Raw genomic sequence first — 27,817 nt, forward strand, 5'->3', positions numbered from 1 at the left:
AATACTATATATAGATAGCTTTTTATTTTAGTTGAATATGATCATTATTTGAAACAAATTGTTTCAAATGTATCCATTATTATCATTGTCGGTACTCCAGTTGACCCTTCGCTAAGCCCCGCCCCATTGGTTACTGTTGCTACCTCGGTCAACGATTGGTGTTTTGTGTTTGTATACTGTACTCATATGTTATTTTCTTGACCTGGTTTGACCTTTTGATCTTGTACCATTTTATGCTTCAGATGCAATGAATCATCAGAATTCGGCGTACAAGTTCAAAACCTCCAACGGCGTGGGTATGATGTCTGGCAACAACCACCTTTCGGGGGGCATGGCTTACCGACAGCAGCGCTTGGGGCCACACCCCTTCCAGCAGCAGCAGCCTCTCAATCTCAGCCAGGTATGGAGAGAGAGCCAAGTAAGAACCCATCTAAATTATCTCTATCATTTACTGTGTGGAAAGTTTGTCTCTGTGAGACTGGAATTTGGATTTCACTGACTCCATCCTCGTGTCTCTCCCTCTCAAGGCCCAGCAGCACATGGTAGCTGAGAGGAACGGAGGCCACCGGCGCCAGCAGGCTTACATCACCCCCACCATCGCAGCCCAGGCCCCCTACTCCTTCCACCACCACAACAGCCCCTCTCACACTGCCAATGTGCACACCCACCTGGCTACCACCCACCTGCCCGGCCAGCCCCACCTTTATACCTACACCGCTGCGCCCGTCGCCCTGGGCTCCACAGGCACCGTGGCCCACCTGGTGGCAACTCAGGGCTCGGCCCGCCACACGGTCCAGCACGCCACGTACCACACACCGGGCATCGTCCACCAGGTGCCCGTCAGCATGGGGCATGGCGTGCTGCCCTCGCCCACCCTCCACCACAGCCAGTACCAGGCCCAGTTTGCTCACCAGACGTACATCAGCGCCTCGCCTGCCTCCACTGTCTACACTGGATATCCGTTGAGCCCCACCAAGGTGAACCAGTACCCTTACCTCTAGAGCCAAGCCAACACACTGGAGACCCAGACCTCCCCAGACCACAGCACTGCTGATGCTGCTCACCCCATGTCCTCCCTCCCTATCCCCACTCCACGGACAGAGAGATAGAGAGAGAGACATGCATTCTTTATGAAACTGTCACGTTTAACTTGAAGATATAACGACAGAGAGGAAAAGGGAAATAAACTGCCCCTCTAAGGGAAAGGAGGGGTGGATTCTTTCTCCAAAAGGGCCAGTTTTGCTTTGTTTTCTCTCTAGGTGTATTTCTTTTTCTCATTCTTTTACAGCAAGGTCTTCATAACGGGCCTTTGGGAGAGATGGAGGGTTTCTGTTCTTCTAAAACAGCTTTCTGTTTTGTTTTTCTTTCTTGAATTGGGAACTGACTGTTTTAACAAGGGGCCCCTTTCTGGATGTTGGAATTCCCAATGTGAGAATTCCCATGAGAATTCCCGTGAGGAGTTGGGAATGAAGGTGAAATACGGAAACCTGCTGCTCTTCAAAGAAGAAGAAAAATAACGATGGCCTTGAACTGTCTTAAACATTTCCAAATCATTCAATGTGTGGGGGAGAGAGAACAAAGCACCCCTCCGCCCCCACCCCTCCTTCTCCAACAGACAACCGGAGTCAGGAGTCTTCTGGAAATATAACCAACGAAAGACAAAAAAACATTCTAATGTATTTATAGGTATTTTCCCTTAGTTTTTTCGTTCTCACCTTTTTGAGGAGACTTATGTTTTTGGTATAGGAGTCTTAGCTGGGCCCTGTTTTTAGAATGTAGCAGTCTGCACCCATATTATTTTATGAAGAGCTTTTTCTGATACCAATAGAATTGATTTGTTTCTCGTTTTTCAATGTGATTTCACAAAGTGGTTAGAATAACATAGGCATGTACAACGTGATTGTCTGTGTGTGCGTGTGCTACTGTCAGCCATGTGTGTGTAGTCCATCTCCTCTTGCACCTTTGTGCTATAATTTTCTGAATCCTCCGCAGTCTTAGGTTTGACCATTGTTCCCTTGTAGTGCCTTACAGATATAACGACACAGTTTATGTCGCTGGAACCTTGAGAACTAACAGACTAGCTGGAACTGGTTCCTTGGTTTGACATGTTATTGTCGGGGCAGTTTTGATTTCTTTTCCAGGTGTAGGCTTATTTCCTAGCTCTGTTTCCTATCCTTATGACAGTATACTACAGAGTTCAGAGGTCAGAGTTCATATTTGCCTGACCTTTGGCTTTTTTGTTAAGTGTGCATGAGTTTAACTTGCTTAGGGTACTGAACCAAAGTCGTTAGATCAATCCTCGTTATGTTGTGTGCTGGATATTAATGTTAATATGTGTACAGTATAGCTGTAAGCCTTTATCACCGTGGGATCCATACATACGATGGCTTAAGTTTGAGATGTGTTACTTTGTTTTTATATCACACAAGGTAATTGGTTCACAGGAATGATAGAACAGAGAAGTATTAGCACAAGGATTCATTTTGGGGTCATGGAAAATGCAGAAATACAAGAATGTGACTGTCAAAAACATTTATGTGATGAGTTCAACATAGGGCGAGGGTGACAGTCCAGAGTTCGACAAAAAATAGGAATCTAAGGTTAAAAGCTAAGCCAGTAGAAAGGCCTGATGGGAAGTTGTGGTTGCTATGGCTGAGATCTTGAGAAGGCCAGTGAGAGAGAGTCTGGTTGGTTGCAGTGAGGAAGCAGAGTATTGAAGGCTGGTGAGATGGGTTGCTTGGTAGGAGTCAGACCTGGGTTGAAATAATATTTGAAATCTTTCAAATACTTTGAACATTTGTTATAGCCTGCCTGGATTGCCAGATTCCATTGCACCAGGCAAACACAATCAAGCCCAACTAAAGTGTTTGAAATGATTTATAATAGGATTTAAACCCAGGTCTGAGTAAGTGAGGGGCTAGTAGAAAGCATTGGGTTGGTATGGGTAGGAACTGAGGATGGCAGAGTGCTAGGGTGGCATTCCTCATGTTAATGGGACTAAAAGAATAGCATGTTGGCACTGAGCAGGTTGGTAGCAACAGTGAGCCCGGTGGGCAGGAGTTACAGGGGCACTACATGAATGCACACCTAACTCTGATACAAGTTGTTGTGTTGTTGTTGTTGTTGTTGTTGTCTTGCAAAGATAAATGGAAGTTATTTAGTATTTTCTGCTCTGAGGATTGTGTAGCAGCTCTCAGCAGAGAGGGAGAGACGTGAACGGAACAGTGTACACCTGGAAGGTCTTCCTATGAAATGAGCTTCATTTGTTAACACTATCTCCTTTCTGTCTTGGGAATCATGTGTTCACAGACATCACACCACCAGAAAGGGATACCTGATATGTAGTAAGATAACTGATTGGCCTATTGCTTCTATGTGTTTGCTACTTAATTTAACATGCATTTTATTTCTCGTAGCCAATGATATATTAATAATCTCTCTTGTTATACTGTCCTCATGAAGTGGGCACATCAGAACTGCTTGTGGTTTTAGCAAGAGCCTTCCTCCTTATCCAGTCATATCATGCCATAGTACTTGCATTTGAAGTGATTATTTTACTTTTACGTTACTATTGAACTTTTTTAATGGCTGTAGGTACAGTATATATTGTGTTATTTTACAGATAGTTGCAATCATTCTTCTGGATGTCTTTATCAGTGCAAGTGTTTTTATGATTTATTAGGCTAATTTCTATTTTGATTTGTAACTGGGAGTTGCTGTACATTGATGTTAAGTGTTCCTAGGAGGGTGTGTATACCTGTGTAAAGTGTTCAGGCACCGTTGACAATAATAAGGTTGTAAAGTTGATGATAATCCATTGGGGCCCTTATAGGTACTGTAGGTAATTTAGGCTTGAGTGTGTCAGACCCAGGTTTGCTCCCCAAACCAAACCTAAAACAACAACATCTTGGTGTATAGACACAGTACAGTAGGTATACATTTCTGGTTACATCGTTTTCTTTCTGTTATGTGTTGTACCTTTGTTTGTACGTTTTTTGTTGATTTCCATAAGGCCTGTGGGCCTAAGCACACACATAAGAGAGATGCTTTTCCACACAAGAGTTTGGCTCCTCCATAAAGAGGCAGACTACTGAAACATTCCACTGCAGGGAGAATCCAGAATCCATACTGCATACCCGACAGCCCCTATAGCTCTCTGATCACTTGTCATTTGGGGACTTTTCTTTCTTCCCACCAAAGAAATTCAACATGTTGATGATGTACAGTACAAACACAAACAATCCCCTATGTGGTCTGGCAATAACTTCTGGTCAGAACATGTACCTTTAATGCATTTAAGTGTGCTTTGAGGGCTATTGAGGAGTTCTTAGCAAATGTTTGTTTGTGTGTGAGACGTGCACATATAGTACTGTAGAAAGACATACAGTATGTGCACAACACACACATATGAATGATTAGAGTTGCCACAATATCTGCTTATGGTTGAGCTATTTTGAAGGAGTTTACTGCCAATTGCAGTCCACCATTCTCAAACATCTATGATTTGAAAAATGTTTTATTTGATATCTGTCACTCATTGCCCCCTAAATGTACCAATTGAATCCTATAACTTCTCCGAATTGTTTTATATCAGTGTTTTTTACGTTGTTAAAGTTGTATTTTAGCTTTATTAATGTTGTCAGCAAATGAATAATAAAAAATAAAAAAAACATGTTATAAGTTAGTGTGCCATGGAATGACCTATAGAGTGAAATGAATAAAAATAATTACCAATAATACCTTTAAAGTAATGGTCCCTAGCACAAAATGAATGTAATATGTGACCTGCTTCATCTGAAATGCTTTAGATATTTCTGCTTGAGCGACCATTAGTTAAAGTAAATATTTGATTTCTACATTATTTGTTGCCATGCAAGATGCAATAAGTCTGTGATTCCAGCAAAAACAACTTGACTCAACATAAATTCATTAAAAAAAGTCAACATTTGTATTCCGATATGGGTTTTTCAAATATGAGGTATTCGATTTCATTCTATTTTTTTCCTGTATAATCTAGCCCTTTGAACCCTACACTCAATTTTTTTCAATGGACTTGCTATATTTTGAATGCGATAACATTTATTTTAATGTGTAAAATATGTTAGTATCGTACTATTTTGTTTAACATGTGTTATGTGTTTTTTTTAAGGAAAATAAGAATCCGAAATGTGAGCATCAACATAGATCCAGTGACCTTACAATTACCAAAATGTGCTTCTTTAGAGTGTCAAGAAATTATTGTGGTAATGAAGTTGGTTTACTTTTGAACATTGTCTCTCCCCTGCTACAGTAGCCATTTCAATGTTAGAATACTGCCTTCCAAATAACTTAACGATACCCTCAGAGCTTTAATATGTGGTTTCAATTAAAGAGAGCTGTGTAAAGCGGCCTCTTTGTGAAGCCTGTTATTTTTACGGCTTTGTTCTTGAAATACTCAAGCTACACAAGAAGTGTTCAGCTTCAAACTTTTCCCACAGTGTGTTTGCGAGTACTCTTCCTGGAGCTTTGTTTGAAATATTGTGAAACATTCCTGAAGGCATGGCACACATTGCCAGTTAGTCTTCTCAGGCCAAACCCATCTGAAGTGACTTGAATCATTTTAACACCTTACTAGAAGAGAATAACAATCTTACAACCTCTCCACCCCTTTGAAAAATGTTGCAATCATTTCATGAGAGCTTTGCATAGCACATTCTCCCAAAGAAGCAGGGAGGTGGGAAAAGTACTTGTTTTAGGATGATTTATGTTATATATGTGACAGAAACTCCATAAACCAGTAATAACACATTCTTAAAGCCCTTCTGTAGTAGAGTTGTTCTGTATGTATTTGTATGTTTGTCAAGGGAATCACCTCCTTCATTGTTTTTTTCTTTGGGGATTCAGGCTGAATTGGATAAGGGTTTGATGCTGTCAGTAATGGAATATGTCAAGTGTTGTTATCATTTGGCCCGTTTTTGTACACATGTACTTAAGAACCTAAATGTATTTTATGATCATTTTTTTCTTTTCTCAACTCTTGCTAAAGACATGTTAGAGGTCTCTTTTTTGATTATGCACTAACAGTTTGAAACAATTTGGTTTAAAAGTTTATTCTTTAGCTATTTCTTTCCAGCTCAAATTGGAAATGAGCATTGTAGTAATGTCCTTGAGAGGAAGGGTTCTTGCCTAATGAATTCCCATAGACAAAGCCCAACACAAACCTTCACAGATGACAGAGGGACGAGATGAGATTTAGCAGTAAACCGCTGTAACTGTCATAATGTAGCCATTTTGCAGTCCTCTTGATCGTGATTTAGATTTTGTACTTGCACAACAGCATTCACAAAGTCTGAAGACCTAAAAAAGCATCAAACCCTGACCCCGTTGTGTGTCCATTGTTGTATGGTTTGTTAATGATGTTAAAATCTCATAAGTTGTTATTCAGGCTATTGTGTGCTGCAGTATTTCCTAGTATACTTCTTTGCTAATTGTCTCTCATTTACGTTTATTGGGGATTTTTTGAGAAGTGTTTGTTGTCTCCTTATTTCAATCTGTTAATGTAGTGTTATATGTACCCTATTCCTTAGACTAATATTACTGAGTATGTTATGAGAATGGATATTTTACTGGCTTTATAGAATGTTTAAATATAATAATGAGAATAAGAAGAATGACTAATTAAACTCCTAACAAGTTGAGTAATTGGCTATTAAGCGCTTGTGTTACCATTAAGATGTTGTGTGCTTCTCTTAATCATTTTCGTTGTAGAAAAATTGAGTGAATTTATAATAGGCTTCGAAAAACTAATGATAGCATTGTACATTTACAGGAGGATTTTAACCGACAACTTGGTCATAGAAAAAAATAATTATTTTAATTGTCCTCTTTACTAACTGTAGGGTGAGAAGGGGCTTGCGTTGTGGTGAACTATGTTATAGCTTGTTATTCACTGTTACTTTTGATCATTTTTTCGGTCTCCGAGGTGAATCGAGTTATTAATGAGAATTTGTATGCTCACATATGCATATTGTATATGTGTAGAAATGTAATCACACTTTGTCTTGGATTTACATTAAACTGTTAAATCACGGCACCAGTCTCCTGTGTCATACAATGATCATTATTTGTATCTGTCGTGTGTGTGTGTGTGTGTGTGTGTGTGTGTGTGTGTGTGTGTGTGTGTGTGCGTGTGTGTGTGCATGGGTGTGCGTGCGTGCGTGTGTGTTATACACTGTGGGGTGCATTGGTGGTGGTGTGTGTGGGGGGTTGTGAAGAAATTAAATGCAATAGGGATATTCCACATAAATAGGAAAGGGATATTCCACATAATAGTAAAGAGATATTCCACATAAATAATACTTTTCATAAAATGTTTATACACATTTGCTATTGCAGTGAGAAATACAGTTTATCAATTTGGCAAATTGATGGATGGTTTTGACAGACAAAAGGATGCACCTGACGTAACCTGAAAGACACTTCACTGAATGAGAAGTCCAATGAGTTGATGGTTGATGTTTCACTGCAATTGGAGTAAAATACATAAATGAATCACCAATTTCAGCCATCGATCTATTTTGAGCCAAATGTCTCTGTATTTTTTAAAACTAGTTCAGTGAGTGCAATCAACTTTACCCTAGAAACCCTATTACCCTAGCCTAGAAAATATATAACTAGCTCAGTAGATTACTTCAGTATCAGAGGTACAGTAGCCAGACTGAGCTCAAGTTTCAAATCCATCCTTGATGTAAATGTTCTACTGAACATTGTATGCCACTAGATGGCAATGATGAACCATATATTCTTGCTGTGCTACTTGATTATGGTCAAATCAAGTGTTTTCCTATATTTGCATAGTTAAATCAAAATGTTTAATAGTCTTGTCTATATTTGTTGACATGCGCTGTTTATTCTAATATCACAATATCCCAGCCCATAAGTTGGCTATTGATTTTGCGAACAAATATTTGAAGTAGGGAAAATAATGTATTGTATACATTTACATTTGAGTAATTTAGCTCTTACCTTCCCTGACAATGCTTTAAGGAAAATAAAAGTTCAACATTTTCTGTATGATATAGTTCATAATTTATCCTTCAGTCTGTTTCTGTCTGCCTATTTAATTTGATCCCATAAAGATCGCTCAAGGGTTTGGGTGCATCGCGACGTTGCCGTGAAACCACAGACGCCGACAGATATTGACAACCCAATAGGACCATTGAATGGGACAACCTAACACCCTATTTGAAGGATTGCATCTGCAGCCAATGACCGTGGGACCTGAGAAAATAAATATCTAATAAGGGTTCTGGGGGAGGAGTTATAGCAATCCTCATTCCTCTGAACGAGTGGTCACTGAAAGAGCGAGAGATGCCTAATGAAAACGGAAAGGAAAATTATATTTTTCCATGATCTTAAACTAACTATCTAGCTATTTCAAGTGGTATTTAGCTAGATATTCCGGTTCATGTTATTGTTTTTATGGATATGAAAACGTCCTGACAAAGAGAAACAGAGAACGTGAAGCTCGGTTTTGGTAAGAGGATGTGCTCTGCTATGTGATTGGGACACTGTAAATGCATGGGATAGATTGGCACAGGATTCCCGTTATCTCTTTGAACTACGAGCCCTAGCAAGCTAGCTAGCTAAACTGTTTTAAAACATGTCCATGGTTTGTTACAGTTGTTGAATATTGACTCAAGATTGTTTATGAGAAAAACAAAGTATAACTTGTTTTATTTAATCATAATATATATGACATTCATGTAGGAAACGGGTCGGGATAGGACGGAGGATAAGGAGACAACCTCATGACGAGACAGCCAGCCAGGCAGCAGGCTAGCTAACTAACGTTAGTGAAGTGAACCAGAATAAACTCCCATTGAGACCCGTTAGGCATAGCCGCTGGAAGTAGTTTGTTGGTGGGGGTGATGCGATTTTTGACTGGGGGAGCAGAATATTTTTTGTTGTTGCCTGAAGTCTATATCAGTCAGTTAATACAGGACTAGTAAAGGCCCAGTGCAATACTTTTGTGAAATTACTCAATTACTGTATTGTGCATTGTTTTTCTTCATGGTGATGGATAGTCTACAGGTACCCTAGATGACCAGCCTATGTACAATACACAAATGTACATTTGCATTAAGTGGTTTGTAAGGATGGTACATTAATACTGCACAAAAAGGGGTTGTTTTCCATGTTATTTGATCAAGAAAAATATTTAATTTGATGTGGATGTTTTGTATCTTTGTCCATAACTTTGCACCTTTTGATGGACAGGGTTTTGTTCTTTCTGGATTCCATTAGAATGAAAAATCACAGAGAAAGGGACAGGGCAACAACTCTTACAATTCCAGCTATTGAATCCAAGCAACTGAACTTGAAGCAACTGAACTTACTGTCTGAATAGCTTGCTAGCTAGCTACCTAGTAAATAAGAATATTAGTATTTACTAGTGCTGCCAGTCAGACACACATATTCACAATTGTTATGTTACATTGTAACTGGTTTTGGCACGTGCTGACGTGCTGGTGAATTCCCCAACACTTTCAATTTACTGTAGCTAATCCCTGACTTGCGCTTACATCACCTTTGCCAAGTGCCTGGCCTGTTAGAGCAGATGGGTGTCTTCTTAATGAGTTGCAAGTGCAAGTCCCCAATATAAAAGGTTAACGCAGGAGAGAACAAAGGACCTAGCCAGGCAGCTGAACTCTTTCCCTCCAGCCAGGGTTGACCTAACTAGCATGCCTGCATCCAGCCTAGCACACCGTCAGGTCAGGGTCGTTAAGATGGAGTGATTTTCCGATAAACAGAAAGCTTTTAGCCTAATGTGTATTGTCTTTCTGAATTGTGTGTTCATATTTTTTGGGCTGCATATTTTTTGCCTATATTCTTTGCTTTGTTATGTCCTCAGAATGGTAGACAGACTGACATCTGTATATGCTCACATAATGTTTGGAATTTTTCTGACATAATTGTTTATTTTTGCACACAGCTCAATCACCCCTCTCTTACCGAAAGCAGATAGATAATATGGAAGAAGGGGCACATTGAGGGAGATCACACAAGCAAGACCTGCATTCTCAAGCTCGCTGTATCTACTGGGATGAATATTCTCTTCATAAGTGGATAAAATGCCCTGACTTCCATGCAATGGAGGGTTTAAGCTTCTCTATGGGTTCAATGGTGATTCCCAAGACCTTGCTGCGCATGCAAGGCTTTGGTGCAGCGGTCCTGGGGCTGATGGTGTTGGTTACGATGATCACAGCAGGTTCACCTGCAGCAGGTAAGCAGGCACCTCTCTCACAGACAGCATGTACCACCAATTTGTACTGTGCTGATGTCATGTAACAACCCTATACAGTCATGATGTAACAACCATGGACCAATAAGCCCAATTTCAATGGGTTTTGATGGTCATATGAGGAAGGCAAGTCAATCTTGACTATAGATAGCCCATCTACTGTGTGTTATTACCCACATAGCATGTTACTTTCCAGTAGTATGTACAGTTATATTAATGTTTGATAACTTCACATAGGACAGGCAAGTATCTTATGGCTGGTAACAAACCGGTGGCAAATCAACAGGTGGGAAATGCTATGGAATGTTAAGTGAAAATGTCAGTGTAATAACCCTCAGTTTAATAACGTTTAACAGCTTACTCAAAGTTGGTGAAATATCACATTATATGAGGCTGTCATTTAGCCTGTGTCAATTAAAAAACAGAAAAGCAATTGTGAGCTTGGGGGCATTGTTTTAATTGTGCTGAGTAACAAGAGGAGTAGGACAAGGCCACTGCTCGTTGGAGTCACATTATGGTCTGAATCAGGCAGTAGCATTCTTAAGTGGCTGTCACACACAAGAGTAATTCAGAGATAGATAGTGCACACTCACATTTTAATGGCGCTATTGTCAATGCCTAATAAAAAGAGTGACAGGCATTTTACTGTCCTGTTTTGCTTGACTTGCTCTTCTATATGACCCTTTTTTCAATAATGTATCTATATCTAGGCTAATACAATATTGTTACTATTAGTAATTACAGCATTACTATACAGGTATAACATTATTGAATGATGTCCTTTGCAAGGTAGCCTATTGCCTGATCTTAAAGCCGCAATATGTAACCTTTTGGGCGACCCAACCAAATTCACATAGTGTTATAGATCTGTCATTCCCATTGAAAGCAAGTCTAAGAAGCGGTAGATCTGTTCTATGTGCGCTATTTCTATGCTTCCCATACTTAAGTTTCATTTTTGTGTCTTTTACTTTCGGTTTTGTACACCAGCTTCAAAACAGCTGAAAATACAATATTTTTGGTTTTGGAAAATATATTTCACAGCGGTTTAGATGGTACAATGAATCTATACACTATACTTGGTTGTTTTGTCACATAAACTGACATTTAGCGAACTATTAGAATTCTAGCAACCAGGAAATGGCAGAGCAATTTCTGCATAGTGCATCTTTAAACCTGAATTTAAGCAAACATTATTATTATATTTCTGTGGCCTGAAGATGCACATTGAAATGCCTGTCTTTGTGTTTATTTAAAAGACCTAGGCAAGTAGCTGTTATTCTTGGCTATTTCCATCAGATATACAGTACCAGTCAAAACTTTGGACACACCTACTCATTCCAGGGTTTTTCTTGATTTTTTACTATTTTCTACATTGTAGAATAATAGTGAAGACATCAAAACTATGAAATAACACATATGGAATCATGTAGTAACCAAAAAAGTGTTAAACAAATCAAAATATATTTTATATTTGAGATTCTTCAAAGTTGCCATCCTTTGCCTTGATGACAGCTTTGCACACTCTTGGCATTCTCTCAACCAGCTTAATGAGGTAGTCACCTGGAATGCATTTAAATTAACAGGTGTGCCTTCTTAAAAGTTAATTTGTGGAATTTCTTTCCTTCTTAATGAGTTTGAGCCAATCAGTTGTGTTGTGACAAGGTAGGGGTGGTATCCAGAAGATAGCCCTATTTGGTAAAATACCAAGTCCATATTATGGCAAGAACATGTCAATTAAGCAAAGAGAAACGACAGTCCATCATTACTTTAAGACATGAAGGTCAGTCAATCCGGAAAATTTCAAGAACCATCAAGCGCTATGATGAAACTGGCTCTCATGAGGACCACCACAGGAAAGGAAGACCCAGAGTTACCTCTGCTGCAGAGGATAAGTTCCTTAGAGTTACGAGCTTCAGAAATCGGCAATTAACAGCACCTCACGGAGTTCAAGTAACAGACACATCTCAACATCCACTGTTCAGAGGAGACTGCGTGAATCAGGCCTTCATGGTCGAATTGCTGCAAAGAAACCATTACTAAAGGACACCAATAATAAGAAGAGACTTGCTTGTGCCAAGAAACACGAGCAATGGACATTAGACCGGTGGAAATCTGTCCTTTGGTCTGATGAGTCCAAATTTGAGATTTTTGGATCCAACTGCCATGTCTTTGTGAGACGCAGAGTAGGTGAACGGATGATCTCCGCATGTGTGGTTCCCACCGTGATGCATGGAGGAGGAGGTGTGATGGTGCTTTGCTGGTGACACTGTTGGTGATTTATTTAGAATTCAAGGCACACTTAACCACCATGGCTACCACAGCATTCTGCAGCGATACACCATCCCATCTGGTTTGCGCTTAGTGGGACTATGATTTGTTTTTCAACAGGACAATGACCTAAAACACACCTCCAGGCTGTGTAAGGGGCTATTTGACCAAGAAGGAGAGTGATGGAGGGCTGCATCAGATGACCTGGCCTCCACAATCACCCGACCTTAACCCAATTGAGGTGGTTTGGGATGAGATGGACCACAGAGTGAAGGAAAAGCAGCCAACAAGTGCTCAGCATATGTGGGAACTCCTTCAAGACTGTTGGAAAAGCATTCCAGGTGACTACCTCATGAAGCTGGTTGAGAGAATGCAAAGCTGTCATCAAGGCAAAGGGTGGCTACTTTGAAGAATCTCAATTATAAAATATATTTTGATTTGTTTAACACTTTTTTGGTTACTACATGATTCCATACAGTGGGGGAAAAAAGTATTTAGTCAGCCACCAATTGTGCAAGTTCTCTCACTGAAAAAGATGAGAGAGGCCTGTAATTTTCATCATAGGTACACGTCAACTATGACAGACAAATTGAGAAAAAAAAATCCAGAGAATCACATTGTAGGATTTTTAATGAATTTATTTGCAAATTATGGTGGAAAATAAGTATTTGGTCACCTACAAACAAGCAAGATTTCTGGCTCTCATAGACCTGTAACTTCTTCTTTAAGAGGCTCCTCTGTCCTCCACTCATTACCTGTATTAATGGCACCTGTTTGAACTTGTTATCAGTATAAAAGACACCTGTCCACAACCTCAAACAGTCACACTCCAAACTCCACTATGGCCAAGACCAAAGAACTGTCAAAGGACACCAGAAACAAAATTGTAGACCTGCACCAGGCTGGGAAGACTGAATCTGCAATAGGTAAGCAGCTTGGTTTGAAGAAATCAACTGTGGGAGCAATTATTAGGAAATGGAAGACATACAACACCACTGATAATCTCCCTCGATCTGGGGCTCCACACAAGATCTCACCCCGTGGGGTCAAAATGATCACAAGAACGGTGAGCAAAAATCCCAGAACCACACAGGGGGACCTAGTGAATGACCTGCAGAGAGCTGGGACCAAAGTAACAAAGCCTACCATCAGTAACACACTACGCCGCCAGGGACTCAAATCCTGCAGTGCCAGACGTGTCCCCCTGCTTAAGCCAGTACATGTCCAGGCCCGTCTGAAGTTTGCTAGAGTGCATTTGGATGATCCAGAAGAGGATTGGGAGAATGTCATATGGTCAGATGAAACCAAAATAGAACTTTTTGGTAAAAACTCAACTCGTCGTGTTTGGAGGACAAAGAATGCTGAGTTGCATCCAAAGAACACCATACCTACTGTGAAGCATGGGGGTGGAAACATCATGCTTTGGGGCTGTTTTTTCTGCAAAGGGACCAGGACGACTGATCCGTGTAAAGGAAAGAATGAATGGGGCCATGTATCGTGAGATTTTGAGTGAAACCTCCTTCCATCAGCAAGGGCATTGAAGATGAAACGTGGCTGGGTCTTTCAACATGACAATGATCCCAAACACACCGCCCGGGCAACGAAGGAGTGGCTTCGTAAGAAGCATTTCAAGGTCCTGGAGTGGCCTAGCCAGTCTCCAGATCTCAACCCCCATAGAAAATCTTTGGAGGGAGTTGAAAGTCTGTGTTGCCCAGCGACAGCCCCAAAACATCACTGCTCTAGAGGAGATCTGCATGGAGGAATGGGCCAAAATACCAGCAACAGTGTGTGAAAACCTTGTGAAGACTTACAGAAAACATTTGACCTGTGTCATTGCCAACAAAGGGTATATAACAAAGTATTGAGAAACTTTTGTTATTGACCAAATACTTATTTTCCACCATAATTTGCAAATAAATTCATTAAAAATCCTAAAATGTGATTTTCTGGAGAAAAAAATTCTCATTTTGTCTGTCATAGTTGACGTGTACCTATGATGAAAATTACAGGCCTCTCTCATCTTTTTAAGTGGGAGAACTTGCACAATTGGTGGCTGACTAAATACTTTTTTTCCCCACTGTATGTCTTATTTCATAGTGTTGATGTCTTCACTATTATTCTACAATGTAGAAAATAGTAAAAATAAAGAAAAACCCTGGAATGAGTAGGTATGTCCAAACTTTTGATTGGTCCTGTAAATATAACAGATTTCCTAGCATTTTCTTTGAAATGAAGAATAATGCATCCCTAGTGCAAACTAGGGAGTAGGCCTACATTCTCTTTGTGTTCACTCTTAGAAAAAAAGGTGCTATCTAGAACCTAAAAGGGTTCTTTGGCTGTCCCAATAGGAGAACCCTTTGAAGAACCCTTTTTGGTTCCAGGTAGAACCCTTTTGGTTCCAGGTAGAACCTTTTTGGGTTCCACATAGGGTTCAGCATGGAACCCTAAAGGGTTCTACCTGGAACCAAAAAAGGTTATCCTATGGGGGCAGCCGAAGAACCATTTTGGAACCCTTTTTTCTAAGAGTGTAGCCTAGGTTAGACTAATAGCCTACATGAGTTAGGCTATAGCGTAGTTGGAACGAGGGGCTTTGAAGATGTAATGATGGAAAAGACTGCAGCTAACACACAAGAATCAGAAGTGTGCATTTAGAAGACTGATTTCATTAGCTTATATGATTATCATATGACTGCTCATAACTTCTGATTTCAAAGCAATGAGGTTAGCCTATCCATAATGACTTGATTTGGCTGTGAAACAGTCTGCATCATTTATGCTAAATTGCGCAGTTTATTTGATATGAAAGTGATGTCATTTCAAGATCCAAAACGGAATGGATTAGTTTTCCCTCAAGGCTTCAACAATGACAGCTTTTATGAATTCTCTGATCCTATTTTAGGGTTGCACTGGCTTTTTTTAATGATTCTATTATTATACCTACTGTGTTAGAAATATATACAATACATTATTGATATTCCAGTTAGACCTAGTCTTAGCAGTTTGTTTTTAGTTCTTGGTCTTGTCTTGGTGTTATGATGCGATTAGGCTATTACTTCATTTATAGGCTAGTTATATCTGTAGCATGTTATGCGATCTTTCTATTTGACTGTATGACAAATATTTTTTGTTGAGTGTTGCGCAGCTTTTCCTACTAACAAAAGCTCATTAAGAACTGCTACCCTGGAGGTTCTGGAGCTTCTCATTCATATTTAAGTGGGTTTGTTAAAGTTGGCCCGTGGCATATCTCAGAGGATTGGATTCGGGTCACTTACCGAAAATAACAGAATCATCGTTATTTTGTCCTATTCTGCTTGTACACTCACAATATCAGCAACAAAATCAAGACCGACCAAGAATAGATAAGCTACTATTTTTGTAACTTGTCAGATCTTGATCAATGTTGGGGCTCAGACAATCTTTGCTGAGTAGGCCTACCTGCCTATTTAGGAAATTAAGGACATTTTGCAGATTTGAACACAGTTTCTCTGTATTTCACTGAATGACAAACCTTTGGCAAACCATTGTCAATAGTTCATTTCGTTAGTGTCTTCTGATGAGTGATGTGACTCCACCACCCAGTATTTAGTGGATCCAGGGGCACCGCCTGCATGATGGTGTGATTTACATAGTGTGGACAGAGGGCTTGTTTGATGCTGGTCCTCCTAATAAAGAGAGGATTCAGAGACGAGGGTTGGCATGGTCCCTAAGTAGAATCTTGACTTAAACCAATTTCCTGTCATGAGTAGAAAGAGAGAAAGGACCCAATCCTCCCATGTAATAGGCTGTTTACTCTAGGCTACTTTATAGATCATGTCCTGAGCTACCCTCCCCTCCTATCCATCTATCATGTGCCATGAAAAAGGCTTTTTAAAGAGCTGTCAAAAACAAATGAAACTATGGTAATAGGATTTAATTTGGAATGCCTGAGGGAAGCCTTCCCCCCAGGAAATCAGGAATTATAAAATCTCATTCAGCTCTAATCATGGCTACACTTCCCCGGCCATTGGCCAGTCACAACAACTCACTTATTTTCCAACTGTCAACTAATAGCGGTTTGAACCATTAAACACCTGTTAAACATATTGTTCACTGGCAGACAGAGGTGTATCCTATTCCCCTTGCCTCCCATTGCAGTAGTGTTGGACTGTGATGAGAGAGAGAGAGAGAGAGAGAGAGAGAGAGAGAGAGAGAGAGAGAGAGAGAGAGAGAGAGAGAGAGAGAGAGAGAGAGAGAGAGAGAAAAACGACCACCTGGCCTGGCGGGAGTTGGGGGCGTCTAGCCGGTGCACGTAGGCAAGATTCTTGTGGTCAGTCCAGACAATAAGCGGCTGCTCCGCCCCCCTCCAACCAGTGGCGCCACTCCTCCAAGGCAAGTTTCACCGCGAAGCTCCCGGTTACCCACATCGTAATTCCTCTCCGCGGGCGGCGGCGAGTAGTAGGCGCAGGGATGGAGTTTACTGTCCGTGGAGCATCAGCTGCGACAGGATAGCGCCAACTCCCACATCGGACGCCGTCCGCTTCAACGCGGTCCGTGTCCGGTTAGAGAGAGAATCGGTGCGTTGGTGAATCGCCTCTTCAAATCCCGAAGCAGCTCGATCCGCCTCCGGATTCCACTCGAAGCTCCTGATACTGGAAGTCAAGGCCGTTAGCGAGGCGGCCCACGGCTGTAATCCCGGATGAATCTGCGGTGAAATTCGCAAACCCCAAAAATCTCTGGAGCTGCAATCTAGTGCGGGCTGGGTCCCATTCACCGCTCTAACCTTCTCCTGGTCCATCCTAATCTCTCCCCTGGAGATGATGCTTACCCGAAGAGGTCGTGTGGGTATCGTGGAACTTCGCACTTCTCGGCCTTCACGACAGGCGATTCTCCAACAATCGCTGCAAACCTGCCGGACATGCTGGACGCGGTCGGAGTTCCTTGAAAATCAGAATGTCATCCAGGTAAACAAACACAAAAGGACCGATCATATCTCTCAGGGCGTCGTTCACCATACTCTGGAATACCGCTGGAGCATTGGTCAGTCAAGCGGCATCACCTGATACTCGAGTGACCCATCGGTGTTGTTGAAACCCGTCAACCACTCGTCTCCCTCTCTGATCCGGACCATGTGATACGCATTGCGTGGTCTAGCTTAGTGAACACCGTGGCACCCTGTAGTCGAGCAGAACTCATCAAGGGCAGGGATACTTGTTCTTGACTTGATGTCATTCAACCCCCGATAATCAATACGCGTGAAGAGAGCCATCCTTCTTACCCACAAGAAGAATCCTGCCCCCAGGGGTGATGACGAGGGACCAGCGAGACCAGCAGCTAGGGACTCCTTGATGTGGGTCTCCAAAGCCCTCGCGTTCAGGGCGGGAGATGCTGTATAACCTTCCCTTGGGGTAGACAGCTCCAAACAGGTTGATGGCACAATCATATGGTCGGTGGGGGAGGGAGTGACAGAGCCTTCTGCTTACTGAACACTTCCCCCAAATCGTGATATGTCTCGGGAACCAGGGACAAATCTGGGGGTTTGGCCTCAATCACCTGACTGGGAGCCCCGATGGGGACAGGCAGTCTTGAGACAGTTAGCATGACAATCAAGGCTCCAACTCGTTACCTTGCCCGTCACCCAATCGAGCGTGGGATTGTGTTCCTTCAGCCAGGGGTATCCAAGGACTAGGGAACATGGGAAGGCGGCAGAATGAATGAAATCATCTCGAATGATTCCCCGACAACAGCATCTTAACGGTTCAGTCCTCATGCGTGATACGCGCCAGACTACTGCCGTTCCGAGTGGAGTAGGCTTCATTGGCTTCGGCAATTGCTCCTTGGAAAGCCCCAGCTGTTCCACCAACTCGGCATCAAGAAAGCTTCCACCGGCACCTGAATCAACAAACAGCGTTAATCGCTAAGCTCTGATCTGTTCACATGGTAGCGGGAAGCGGGGTCTGACAGAGGTACTGAGGGTTGAAACTGGTCGCTAAAGTCCTCCCAACTTTTGCTTGAGCCGGGCAGTTTAACCGCCGGGAACAAGTGGAGATGTAATGTCCGAGCTACCACAGTGGGCAACAGTTGGTCTTACGTCTATGTTGGCGCTTTCCTCCTTGGTTAACCCGTGCCGCCCCACTTGCACCTTGGAGTTCAGAATCGGGGAGAAGAGCCTCTCCAATAATCCTTTGTGGTGGAGAATGATCGGCGTGTTCTGGTCCACCACCCGACCCGACTGGGAACTGAGAAGCTGATCGATTGGGACCCCGTTGCTTCTCCCTCCTTGGCTCTCGGACTCGATTCATCCACCCGAATAGACAAGGCTACCAAGCTGTCCAGGTACTAGGCTCCGGATAGGAGATCAACTCATCCTTGAGCTGCTCCGACAGACCCTGGTAAAAGGCCGCTTGCAGAGACTCCTCATTCCACCCCACTCTCCACAGCCAGCGTCTTGAACTCGATCACACGGCCCGCTGCGAGTTCCTTGGCGAAGCGAAAACAGGGTACTCGTCCCTCCCTCGGACGGAATGGTCGAAGAGCTTCCTCATCTCGGCCGTGAACCCCTGGTATGGCGCCATGCAGGGATCCTGTCGTTCCCCAAGCGGCTGAAGCCCACTCCAGCGCTCGACCACGCAGCAACTCAATCACAAAGGCTATCCTAGCCTTGTCTGTGGCATAAGAGTAGGGCTGTAGATCGAACACTAATCCACACTGCATAAGGAAGGAGACGGCATCTTCCCAGCTCCCCCTCATATTTATCCGCGTCGGAACCTTGGGCTCCACGGAAGGTCACAGCTCCAGAAGCGGCAGGCGAGATGGGTGAAACCGTAGTGGATCCTCCACCGGAGACTTGCGTTGGTTCTGGACCTCCGTCAGACCCGGTGAAAGGTTCCGAACTGACAACGCGATCTCCTGTAGTACCGTGCTATGATGGCCCAACATCTTCTCCTGATGGGTAATGGCATGGCGAACAGAGTCCAGGTCCGCTGGGTTCATTAATGGCCGGATCGTTCTGTCACGGTTCTCTAAGACCGAACCCAGAAGCAGACCAGGACAAGGTGAGTTGAACGAATAGAGTGTTTATTTACAGGGAAAAGGTGCAGAATAGTCCAGTAGACGGAGGCGGGTGGCGGAGATGAGTAGGTGGTGGTGAGTAGCAGATGAACTGATGGCACGGCAGGGGTTGGGTGAAGGTTCCGGGAGAATGACTGTAGACAGAACAAACGGAGGTAAGTACAAGGCAGGTCAACAAGATGCAAAAAACAACAAAACTAACGCTAGTACTCTGAGGCTTATACGCTGGCAAAACATACTGTTTATGGCTAACGATCCGGCAGGGAATGGATGTTAGGCCAGAGCCTAAGAAGGGTGATGATCAGGACCAGGTGTGCAGATGAGAGAGAGAGAGAGAGAGAGAGAGAGAGAGAGAGAGAGAGAGACTAGCTGCCTGTAGTGAGTGTTGAGGATGGTCTGACGACAATGTTTAGCCTAAACAATTCTCCCGGGACACAGAGAAAGAGCTTTTGGGTAAATCCAAAAGATTCACTTGAGCTTTTCCCAGTGCTGGTTCTGATCTCCTATTATTAGTTCCTACTCTTTTTCTGCTCAATCGGGCATTTTAATGCCTGTGAAAACTTCAGCACAGTCAGTAGGCAGCAAGCAGGCATGGCAGGGGCAACTCATGCCCCCTTAGCGACGGATCAGCATCCACAGTAGCCTACGTGAACTGCTGTGCACACTTTGGGGAAATCTGAACTGTTGTTACATCACCCAACATTTGCAAGCAGCTCAATCAGAATACAATGTTTTTTTAAAAATATTTTTAAATATTTTTAAAAGATAATAATTTTTTAATACCTCCCTAACAATCGACAAGAGCTCACCCGTGCCTCGTTTTGATTGCTTTTGTCACGATCGTCTAAGGAGGAGGACCAAGGCGCAGCGTTGAAGGCAAACATATTCTTTATTTAATAAATGATCACACGATCAAAACAACAAAACGAAACCGTGACGTCCCTGGTTACATACACCAACCAACACGGAACAAAAACCCACAAACACAAAGGGAAAACAGACAGTTTAAATATGGCTCCCAATCAGAGACAACCAGCCAACAGCTGACACTCGTTGCCTCTGATTGGGAGTCACTCAGGCAAAACATAGAAATAGACGAACTAGAACCCCAACATAGAAACACACCACATAGAACAAACACACCCTGGCTCAACAACTAGAGTCCCATAGCCAGGGTGTGACAGTACCCCCCCCTAAAGGCGCGGACTGCGACCGCGCCTCAAAAAGAGCAAAACAGGGGAGGGCTGGGTGGGCATACCTCCTCGGCGGCGGTTCTGGCTCCGGGCTTGTCCACCACCCTCCAACAAACCCCCCATAGCGCCCCTGGTCCGGTCTGGCCCCGCTGGCTAGAGCTGGACTGGACGTAGCAGGAGCGGTTAGCTTCAACTCCGTAGTGGAGCCGTTGACCGGTACCTGGTTAGGCACCGGTGACCCAGGCACGGGTTGTGCCGGACAGACGACGCCGCACTCCCTGGCTTGGTGCGTGAGGCAGGAAAGGACCGGACCTGGCTGACGATACGCACCCCTGGCTTGGTGCGTGGAGCAGCAACGGGCCTCACTGGACTGACGACTCGCACCCCTGGCTTGGTGCGAGTGGCCGGAACGGGCTGGACCAGGCTGACGACTCGCACCCCTGGCTTGGTGCGAGTGGCAGGAACGGGCTGGACCAGCCTGACGACTCGCACCCCTGGCTTGGTGCGAGTAGCAGGAACGGGCTGGACCAGGCTGACGACTCGCACCGTAGACTTGGTGCGAGTGGCAGGAACAGGCCGGGCCGGGCTGGCGACGCGCACCGTAGACTTGGTGCGAGTGGCAGGAACAGGCCGGGCCGGGCTGGCGACGCGCACCGTAGGCTTGGTGCGTGGAGCAGCAACGGGCCTTACCGGGCTGGCGATGCGCACCATAGGCTTGGTGCGAGGGGCAGGAACAGGCCGGGCCGGGCTGGCGACGCACACCGTAGGCTTGGTGCGGGGAGCAGGCACGGGCCGTGCCGGACTGACGGGCGCACCACTGACTTGGTGCGGGGAGCAGGAACGGGCCGGACCGGGCTGACGGGCGCACTACTGACTTGGTGCGGGGAGCAGGAACTGACCGGACCGGGCTGGCGAAGCGTACCACAGGCTCGATGCGCGGGAGCAGGAACAGGCCGGACCGGGCTGGCGACGCGCACCACAGGCTCGATGCGAGGAACAGGAACAGACCGGACCGCACTGGGGACACACACCCCTGGCCCTCACGCGGGGGATCAGGAACGGGCCGGACCGGACTGGTAACACACCCCAGTACCTCTCGCCGTGCCTCCACACTTTCCTTCCCCTTAGTGACCAGTGGCCCCCCTTAACATGGCGGCCTCCTCTGCCAACCCGCTGGACCGCTCTATCGCGGCCTCCTGCTGCCCCGACGTCGTGAGCCCCCCTAAAAAAAAATTCTGGGGGTCTCTCCTCCCCGTGGGCCAGGCCTCTATAGTTTTCGCCCAACTCTCGCTCTTCTGCCTCCAACTCCAGCCATTCTGCTCTTCATTAGGCTTGACCCAGTCGAGACTCTTCCTCCACTGTTCCCAAGTCCACCCTCTCTGCTCTTCACTCGGCTTAGCCCAGTCGAGACCCCTACTCCATCGATCCCAAGTCCTTCCTCTCTCCTCTTCACGCTGCTTGGTCCAGTTTTGGTGGGTTTTTCTGTCACGATCGTCTAAGGAGGAGGACCAAGGCGCAGCGTTGAAGGCAAACATATTCTTTATTTAATAAATGATCACACGATCAAAACAACAAAACAAAACCGTGACGTCCCTGGTTACATACACCAACCAACACGGAACAAAAACCCACAAACACAAAGGGAAAACAGACAGTTTAAATATGGCTCCCAATCAGAGACAACCAGCCAACAGCTGACACTCGTTGCCTCTGATTGGGAGTCACTCAGGCAAAACATAGAAATAGACGAACTAGAACCCCCAACATAGAAACACACCACATAGAACAAACACACCCTGGCTCAACAACTAGAGTCCCATAGCCAGGGTGTGACAGCTTTGTAGTTATGAAATTGTTTAACGCTGCTAGGTGCCAAGCAAGCTGTGTTAAAACTACAGTATAGGCTATCCAACAGTGTTTGTCTCGCCTTCTTGACATCCAAGAGGCCCTCAGAAACATACCCATCTGCACTAAAGAGGTTATCAGAGGTGTGAAGAGATGGGAGGTCTTTTGTATCTAGATCGTGCCTCAGATGTGTCTGTAGATGTGTGCCATAGCCCAGATATAGCCTATACAGTGGGGAGAACAAGTATTTGATACACTGCCGATTTTGCAGGTTTTCCTACTTACAAAGCATGTAGAGGTCTGTATTTTTTTATCATAGGTACACTTCAACTGTGAGAGACAGAATCTAAAACATAAATCCAGAAAATCACATTGTATGATTTTTAAGTAATGAATTTGCATTTTATTGCATGACATAAGTATTTGATCACCTACCAACCAGTAAGAATTCCGGCTCTCACAGACCTGTTAGTTTTTCTTTAAGAAGCCCTCCTGTTCTCCACTCATTACCTGTATTAACTGCACCTGTTTGAACTCGTTACCTGTATAAAAGACACCTGTCCACACACTCAATCAAACAGACTCCAACCTCTCCACAATGGCCAAGACCAGAGAGCTGTGTAAGGACATCAGGGATACAATTGTAGACCTGCACAAGGCTGAGATGGGCAATAGGACAATAGGCAAGCAGCTTGGTGAGAAGGCAACAACTGTTGGCGCAATTATTCGAAAATGGAGGAAGTTCAAGATGACGGTCAATCACCCTCGGTCTGGGGCTCCATGCAAGATCTCACCTCATGGGGCATCAATGATCATGAGGAAGGTGAGGGATCAGCCCAGAACTACACGGCAGGACCTGGTCAATGACCTGAAGAGAGCTGGGACCACAGTCTCAAAGAAAACCATTAGTAACACACTACGCCATCATGGATTAAAATCCTGCAGCACACGCAAGGTCCCCCTGCTCAAGCCAGCGCATGTCCAGGCCCGTCTGAAGTTTGCCAATGACCATCTGGATGATCCAGAGGAGGAATGGGAGAAGGTCATGTGGTCTGATGAGACAGAAATAGAGCTTTTTGGTCTAAACTCCACTCGCCGTGTTTGGAGGAAGAAGAAGGATGAGTACAACCCCAAGAACACCATCCCAACCGTGAAGCATGGAGGTGGAAACATCATTCTTTGGGAATGCTTTTCTGCAAAGGGGACAGGACGACTGCACCGTATTGAGGGGATGATGGATGGGGCCATGTATCGTGAGATCTTGGCCAACAACCTCCATCCCTCAGTAAGAGCATTGAAGATGGGTCGTGGCTGGGTCTTCCAGCATGACAACGGCCCGAAACACACAGCCAGGGCAACTAAGGAATGGCTCCGTAAGAAGCATCTCAAGGTCCTGGAGTGGCCTAGCCAGTCTCCAGACCTGAACCCAATAGATCATCTTTGGAGGGAGCTGAAAGTCCGTATTGCCCAGCGACAGCCCCGAAACCTGAAGGATCTGGAGAAGGTCTGTATGGAGGAGTGGGCCAAAATCCCTGCTGCAGTGTGTGCAAACCAGGTCAAGACCTACAGGAAACGTATGATCTCTGTAATTGCAAACAAAGGTTTCTGTACCAAATATTAAGTTCTGCTTTTCTGATGTATCAAATACGTATGTCATGCAATAAAATGCAAATGAATTACTTAAAAATCATACAATGTGATTTTCTGAATTTTTGTTTTAGATTCCGTCTCTCACTGTTGAAGTGTACCTATGATAAAAATTACAGACCTCTACATGCTTTGTGAGTAGGATAACCTGCAAAATCGGCAGTGTATCAAATACTTGTTCTCCCCACTGTATATACAGTTGAAGTCAGAAGTTTACATACACCTTAGCCAAATACATTTAAACTCAGTTTTTCACAATTCCTGACATTTAATCCTAGTAGAAATTCCCTGTTTTAGGTCAGTTAGGATCACCACTTTATTTTAAGAATGTGAAATATCAGAATAATAGTAGAGAGAATGATTTATTTCAGCTTTTATTTCTTTCATCACATTCCCAGTGGGTCAGAAGTGTCACGACCGTCTTCAAAAGGAGCAGACCAAAGCGCAGCGCGTTGAGTGAACATGACTTTATTAGAGTAAAGACACGAACGACAAAAACAATAAACAAAGACGGCTAGTGAAGTCCACAGTTACAAATACTGAAAACGGAACAAAAACCCACAACCCACATGAGAACACAAACAGTTTAAATATGGCTCCCAATCAGAGATAACGAGCCGACAGCTGACACTCGTTACCTCCGATTGGGAGTCACACGACACTACAAATAACTCACCCAAAACACAACCAAACGAATACACCCTATACAACAAAACCCCACAACAAAACCCAACAAAACAAATACACCCTGGCTCAAATACAAAAGTCCCGGAGCCAGAGTGTCACAGTACCCCCCCCTAAAGGTGCGACCTCCGGGCGCACCAGCATACAGTCTAGGGGAGGGTCTGGGTGGGCGTCTGTCCACGGTGGCGGTTCTGGCCCTGGTCGTGGTCCCCACCCCACCTTAGTCACCACCCGCTTCCCTAGCCTCCTCCACATGACCACCCCCCAACTAAACCCCACTGGATTAAGGGGGCGGCACCGGACTAAGGGGCAGCACCGGACTAAGGGGCAGCACCGGACTAAGGGGCAGCACCGACTAGCACGGACTAAGGGGCAGCACCGGGCTAAGGGACAGCACCGGACTCAATGGCGGATCCAGGCTGGCTGGCTCTGGCGGATCCTGGCTGGACGGCTCTGGCGGATCCTGGCTGGACGGCTCATGGCTGGCTGAAGGATCTGGCTGCTCATGGCTGGCTGACGGATCTGGCTGCTCATGGCTGGCTGACGGATCTGGCTGCTCATGGCTGGCGGAAGGCTCTGGCTGATCCTGTCTGGCGGAAGGCTCTGGCTGATCCTGTCTGGCGGAAGGCTCTAGCGGCTCCGGTCTGGCGGACGGCTCTGAAGGCTCATGGCAGACGGGGCGGCTTTGCAGGCTCAGTCCAGACGGCCAGTTCAAGCGCCTTAGGGCAGACGGGCAGTTCAGGCCCCGTTGGGCAGACGGCAGACTCTGGCCGTCTGAGGCGCACCGTAGGCCTGGTGCGTGGTGCCGGAACTGGAGGTACCGGGCTGAGGACACGCATCTCAGGGCTAGTGCGGGGAGAAGCAACAGGGCATGCTGGACCCTGGGGACGCACATAAGGCCTAGTGCGGAGAGCAGGAACAGGGCATGCAGGACCCTGGGGACGCATATAAGGCCTAGTGCGGAGAGCAGCAACAGGACGCACAGGACTCGGGGGACACACAGGAGGCTTGGTGCGTGGTGTAGGCACTGGTGGGAAAGGGCTGGCGACGCGCACCGTATCCCTGGTGCGAGTGGCCGGAACAGGCCGGGCCGGGCTGGGCGAGCGCACCGTATCCCTGGTGCGAGTGGCCGGAACAGGCCGGGCTGGGCTGGCGCGGCGCACCGTATCCCTGGTGCGAGTGGCCGGAACAGGCCGGGCTGGGCTGGCGACGCGCACCGTATCCCCTGGTGCGAGTGGCCGGAACAGGCCGGGCCGGGCTGGCGAAGCGCACCGTATCCCTGGTGCGAGTGGCCGGAACAGGCCGGGCTGGGCTGGCGAAGCGCACCGTATCCCTGGTGCGAGTGGCCGGAACAGGCCGGGCTGGGCTGGCGAGCGCACCGTATCCCTGGTGCGAGTGGCCGGAACAGGCCGGGCCGGGCTGGCGCAGCGCACCGTATCCTTGGTGCGAGGGGTCGTAACAGGCCGGACCGTACTGGAGGCACACACCACTGGCTCTACCCGGGAACTGGAACGGGCCGGACCGGACTGGTAATACACCCCAGTACCACTGCCGTGCCCCTACATCTCCTTTCCCTATTTTGACCAGTGACCCCCGTAACCTGGTTGCCTCTTGAATTCGCCCCTTCTCTGCCTCCGTCAGCCCTGTGGCAGCCTCCTGCTGCCCAGCCGCCCAAGCCATGTGCCCCCCAAAAAACTTTTTGGGGTTGCCTCGTCCTTCCGACGATGGCCCTGCTGACGCCGTTGCTCCTCTCGCCGTCGCCTCTCCACCGTTTCGCTCCATGGACGGCGATCCATCCCATCCAGGATCTCCTCCCAAGTCCAGGACCCCTTTCCGTCCAAAATCTCCTCCCATGTCCAGGAAGCCTTTGGAGCTGGGTCCTGTTGCCGCTTGACACGCTGCTTGGTCCTTTTAAGGTGGGTTTTTCTGTCACGACCGTCTTCAAAAGGAGCAGACCAAAGCGCAGCGCGTTGAGTGAACATGACTTTATTAGAGTAAAGACACGAACGACAAAAACAATAAACAAAGACGGCTAGTGAAGTCCACAGTTACAAATACTGAAAACGGAACAAAAACCCACAACCCACATGAGAACACAAACAGTTTAAATATGGCTCCCAATCAGAGATAACGAGCCGACAGCTGACACTCGTTACCTCCGATTGGGAGTCACACGACACTACAAATAACTCACCCAAAACACACCCAAACGAATACACCCTATACAACAAAACCCCACAACAAAACCCAACAAAACAAATACACCCTGGCTCAAATACAAAAGTCCCGGAGCCAGAGTGTCACAAGAAGTTTACATACACTCAATTAGTATTTGGTAGCATTGCCTTTAAATTGTTTCACTTGGGTCAAACGTTTCGGGTAGCCTTCCACAAGCTTCCCACAATAAGTTGGGTGAATTTTGGCCCATTCCTCCTGACAGAGCTGGTGTAACTGAGTCATGTTTGTAGGCCTCCTTGCTCGCACACGCTTTTTCAGTTCTGCCCACAAATTTTCTATAGGATTGAGGTAAGGGCTTTGTGATGGCCACTCCAATATCTTGACTTTGTTTTCCTTAAGCCATTTTTCCACAACTTTGGAAGTATGCTTGGGGTCATTGTCCATTTGGAAGACCCATTTTACTTCCTGACTGATGTCTTGAGATGTTGCTTCAATATATCCACATAATTTTCCTTCCTCATGATGCCATCTATTTTGTGAAGTGCACCAGTCCCTCCTGCAGCAAAGCAACACCACAGCATGATGCTGCCACTCCCGTGCTTCACGGTTGGGATGGTGTTCTTCGGCTTACAAGACCTCCAAACATAACGATGGTCATTATGGCCAAACAGTT

The 27,817-nt window shown here is 45.4% G+C and overlaps 2 protein-coding genes across 13 annotated transcripts in view; both read left to right on the forward strand.

Annotated features, from left to right (window-relative positions):
• LOC121576973 (homeodomain-interacting protein kinase 2) overlaps window positions 1-7,069 on the forward strand; it is a 104,525-nt gene extending 97,456 nt beyond the window's left edge. For 8 of the 12 annotated variants that reach the window (XM_041890610.2, XM_041890615.2, XM_041890617.2 and 5 more), the window contains exons 14-15: window positions 243-418; window positions 528-7,069. In XM_041890610.2, coding sequence (XP_041746544.1) covers window positions 243-418; window positions 528-1,001 — 650 coding nt within the window. In that variant the 3' untranslated portion in view covers window positions 1,002-7,069. The remainder of the gene's footprint in view (window positions 1-242; window positions 419-527) is intronic. The other 4 variants (XM_041890613.2, XM_041890616.2, XM_041890618.2 and 1 more) reach the window with 1 other exon arrangement.
• A 1,261-nt stretch (window positions 7,070-8,330) lies between these two features.
• LOC121576972 (UPF0606 protein KIAA1549-like) overlaps window positions 8,331-27,817 on the forward strand; it is a 98,365-nt gene continuing 78,878 nt past the window's right edge. Inside the window, 2 exon segments of the mRNA XM_041890608.2 lie at window positions 8,331-8,515; window positions 9,974-10,264. The gene's annotated coding sequence lies outside the window, so the exon portion shown is untranslated.

This window comes from Coregonus clupeaformis, chromosome 11 (assembly GCF_020615455.1).
Source record: "Coregonus clupeaformis isolate EN_2021a chromosome 11, ASM2061545v1, whole genome shotgun sequence".
NCBI classification, from domain to species: domain Eukaryota; kingdom Metazoa; phylum Chordata; class Actinopteri; order Salmoniformes; family Salmonidae; genus Coregonus; species Coregonus clupeaformis.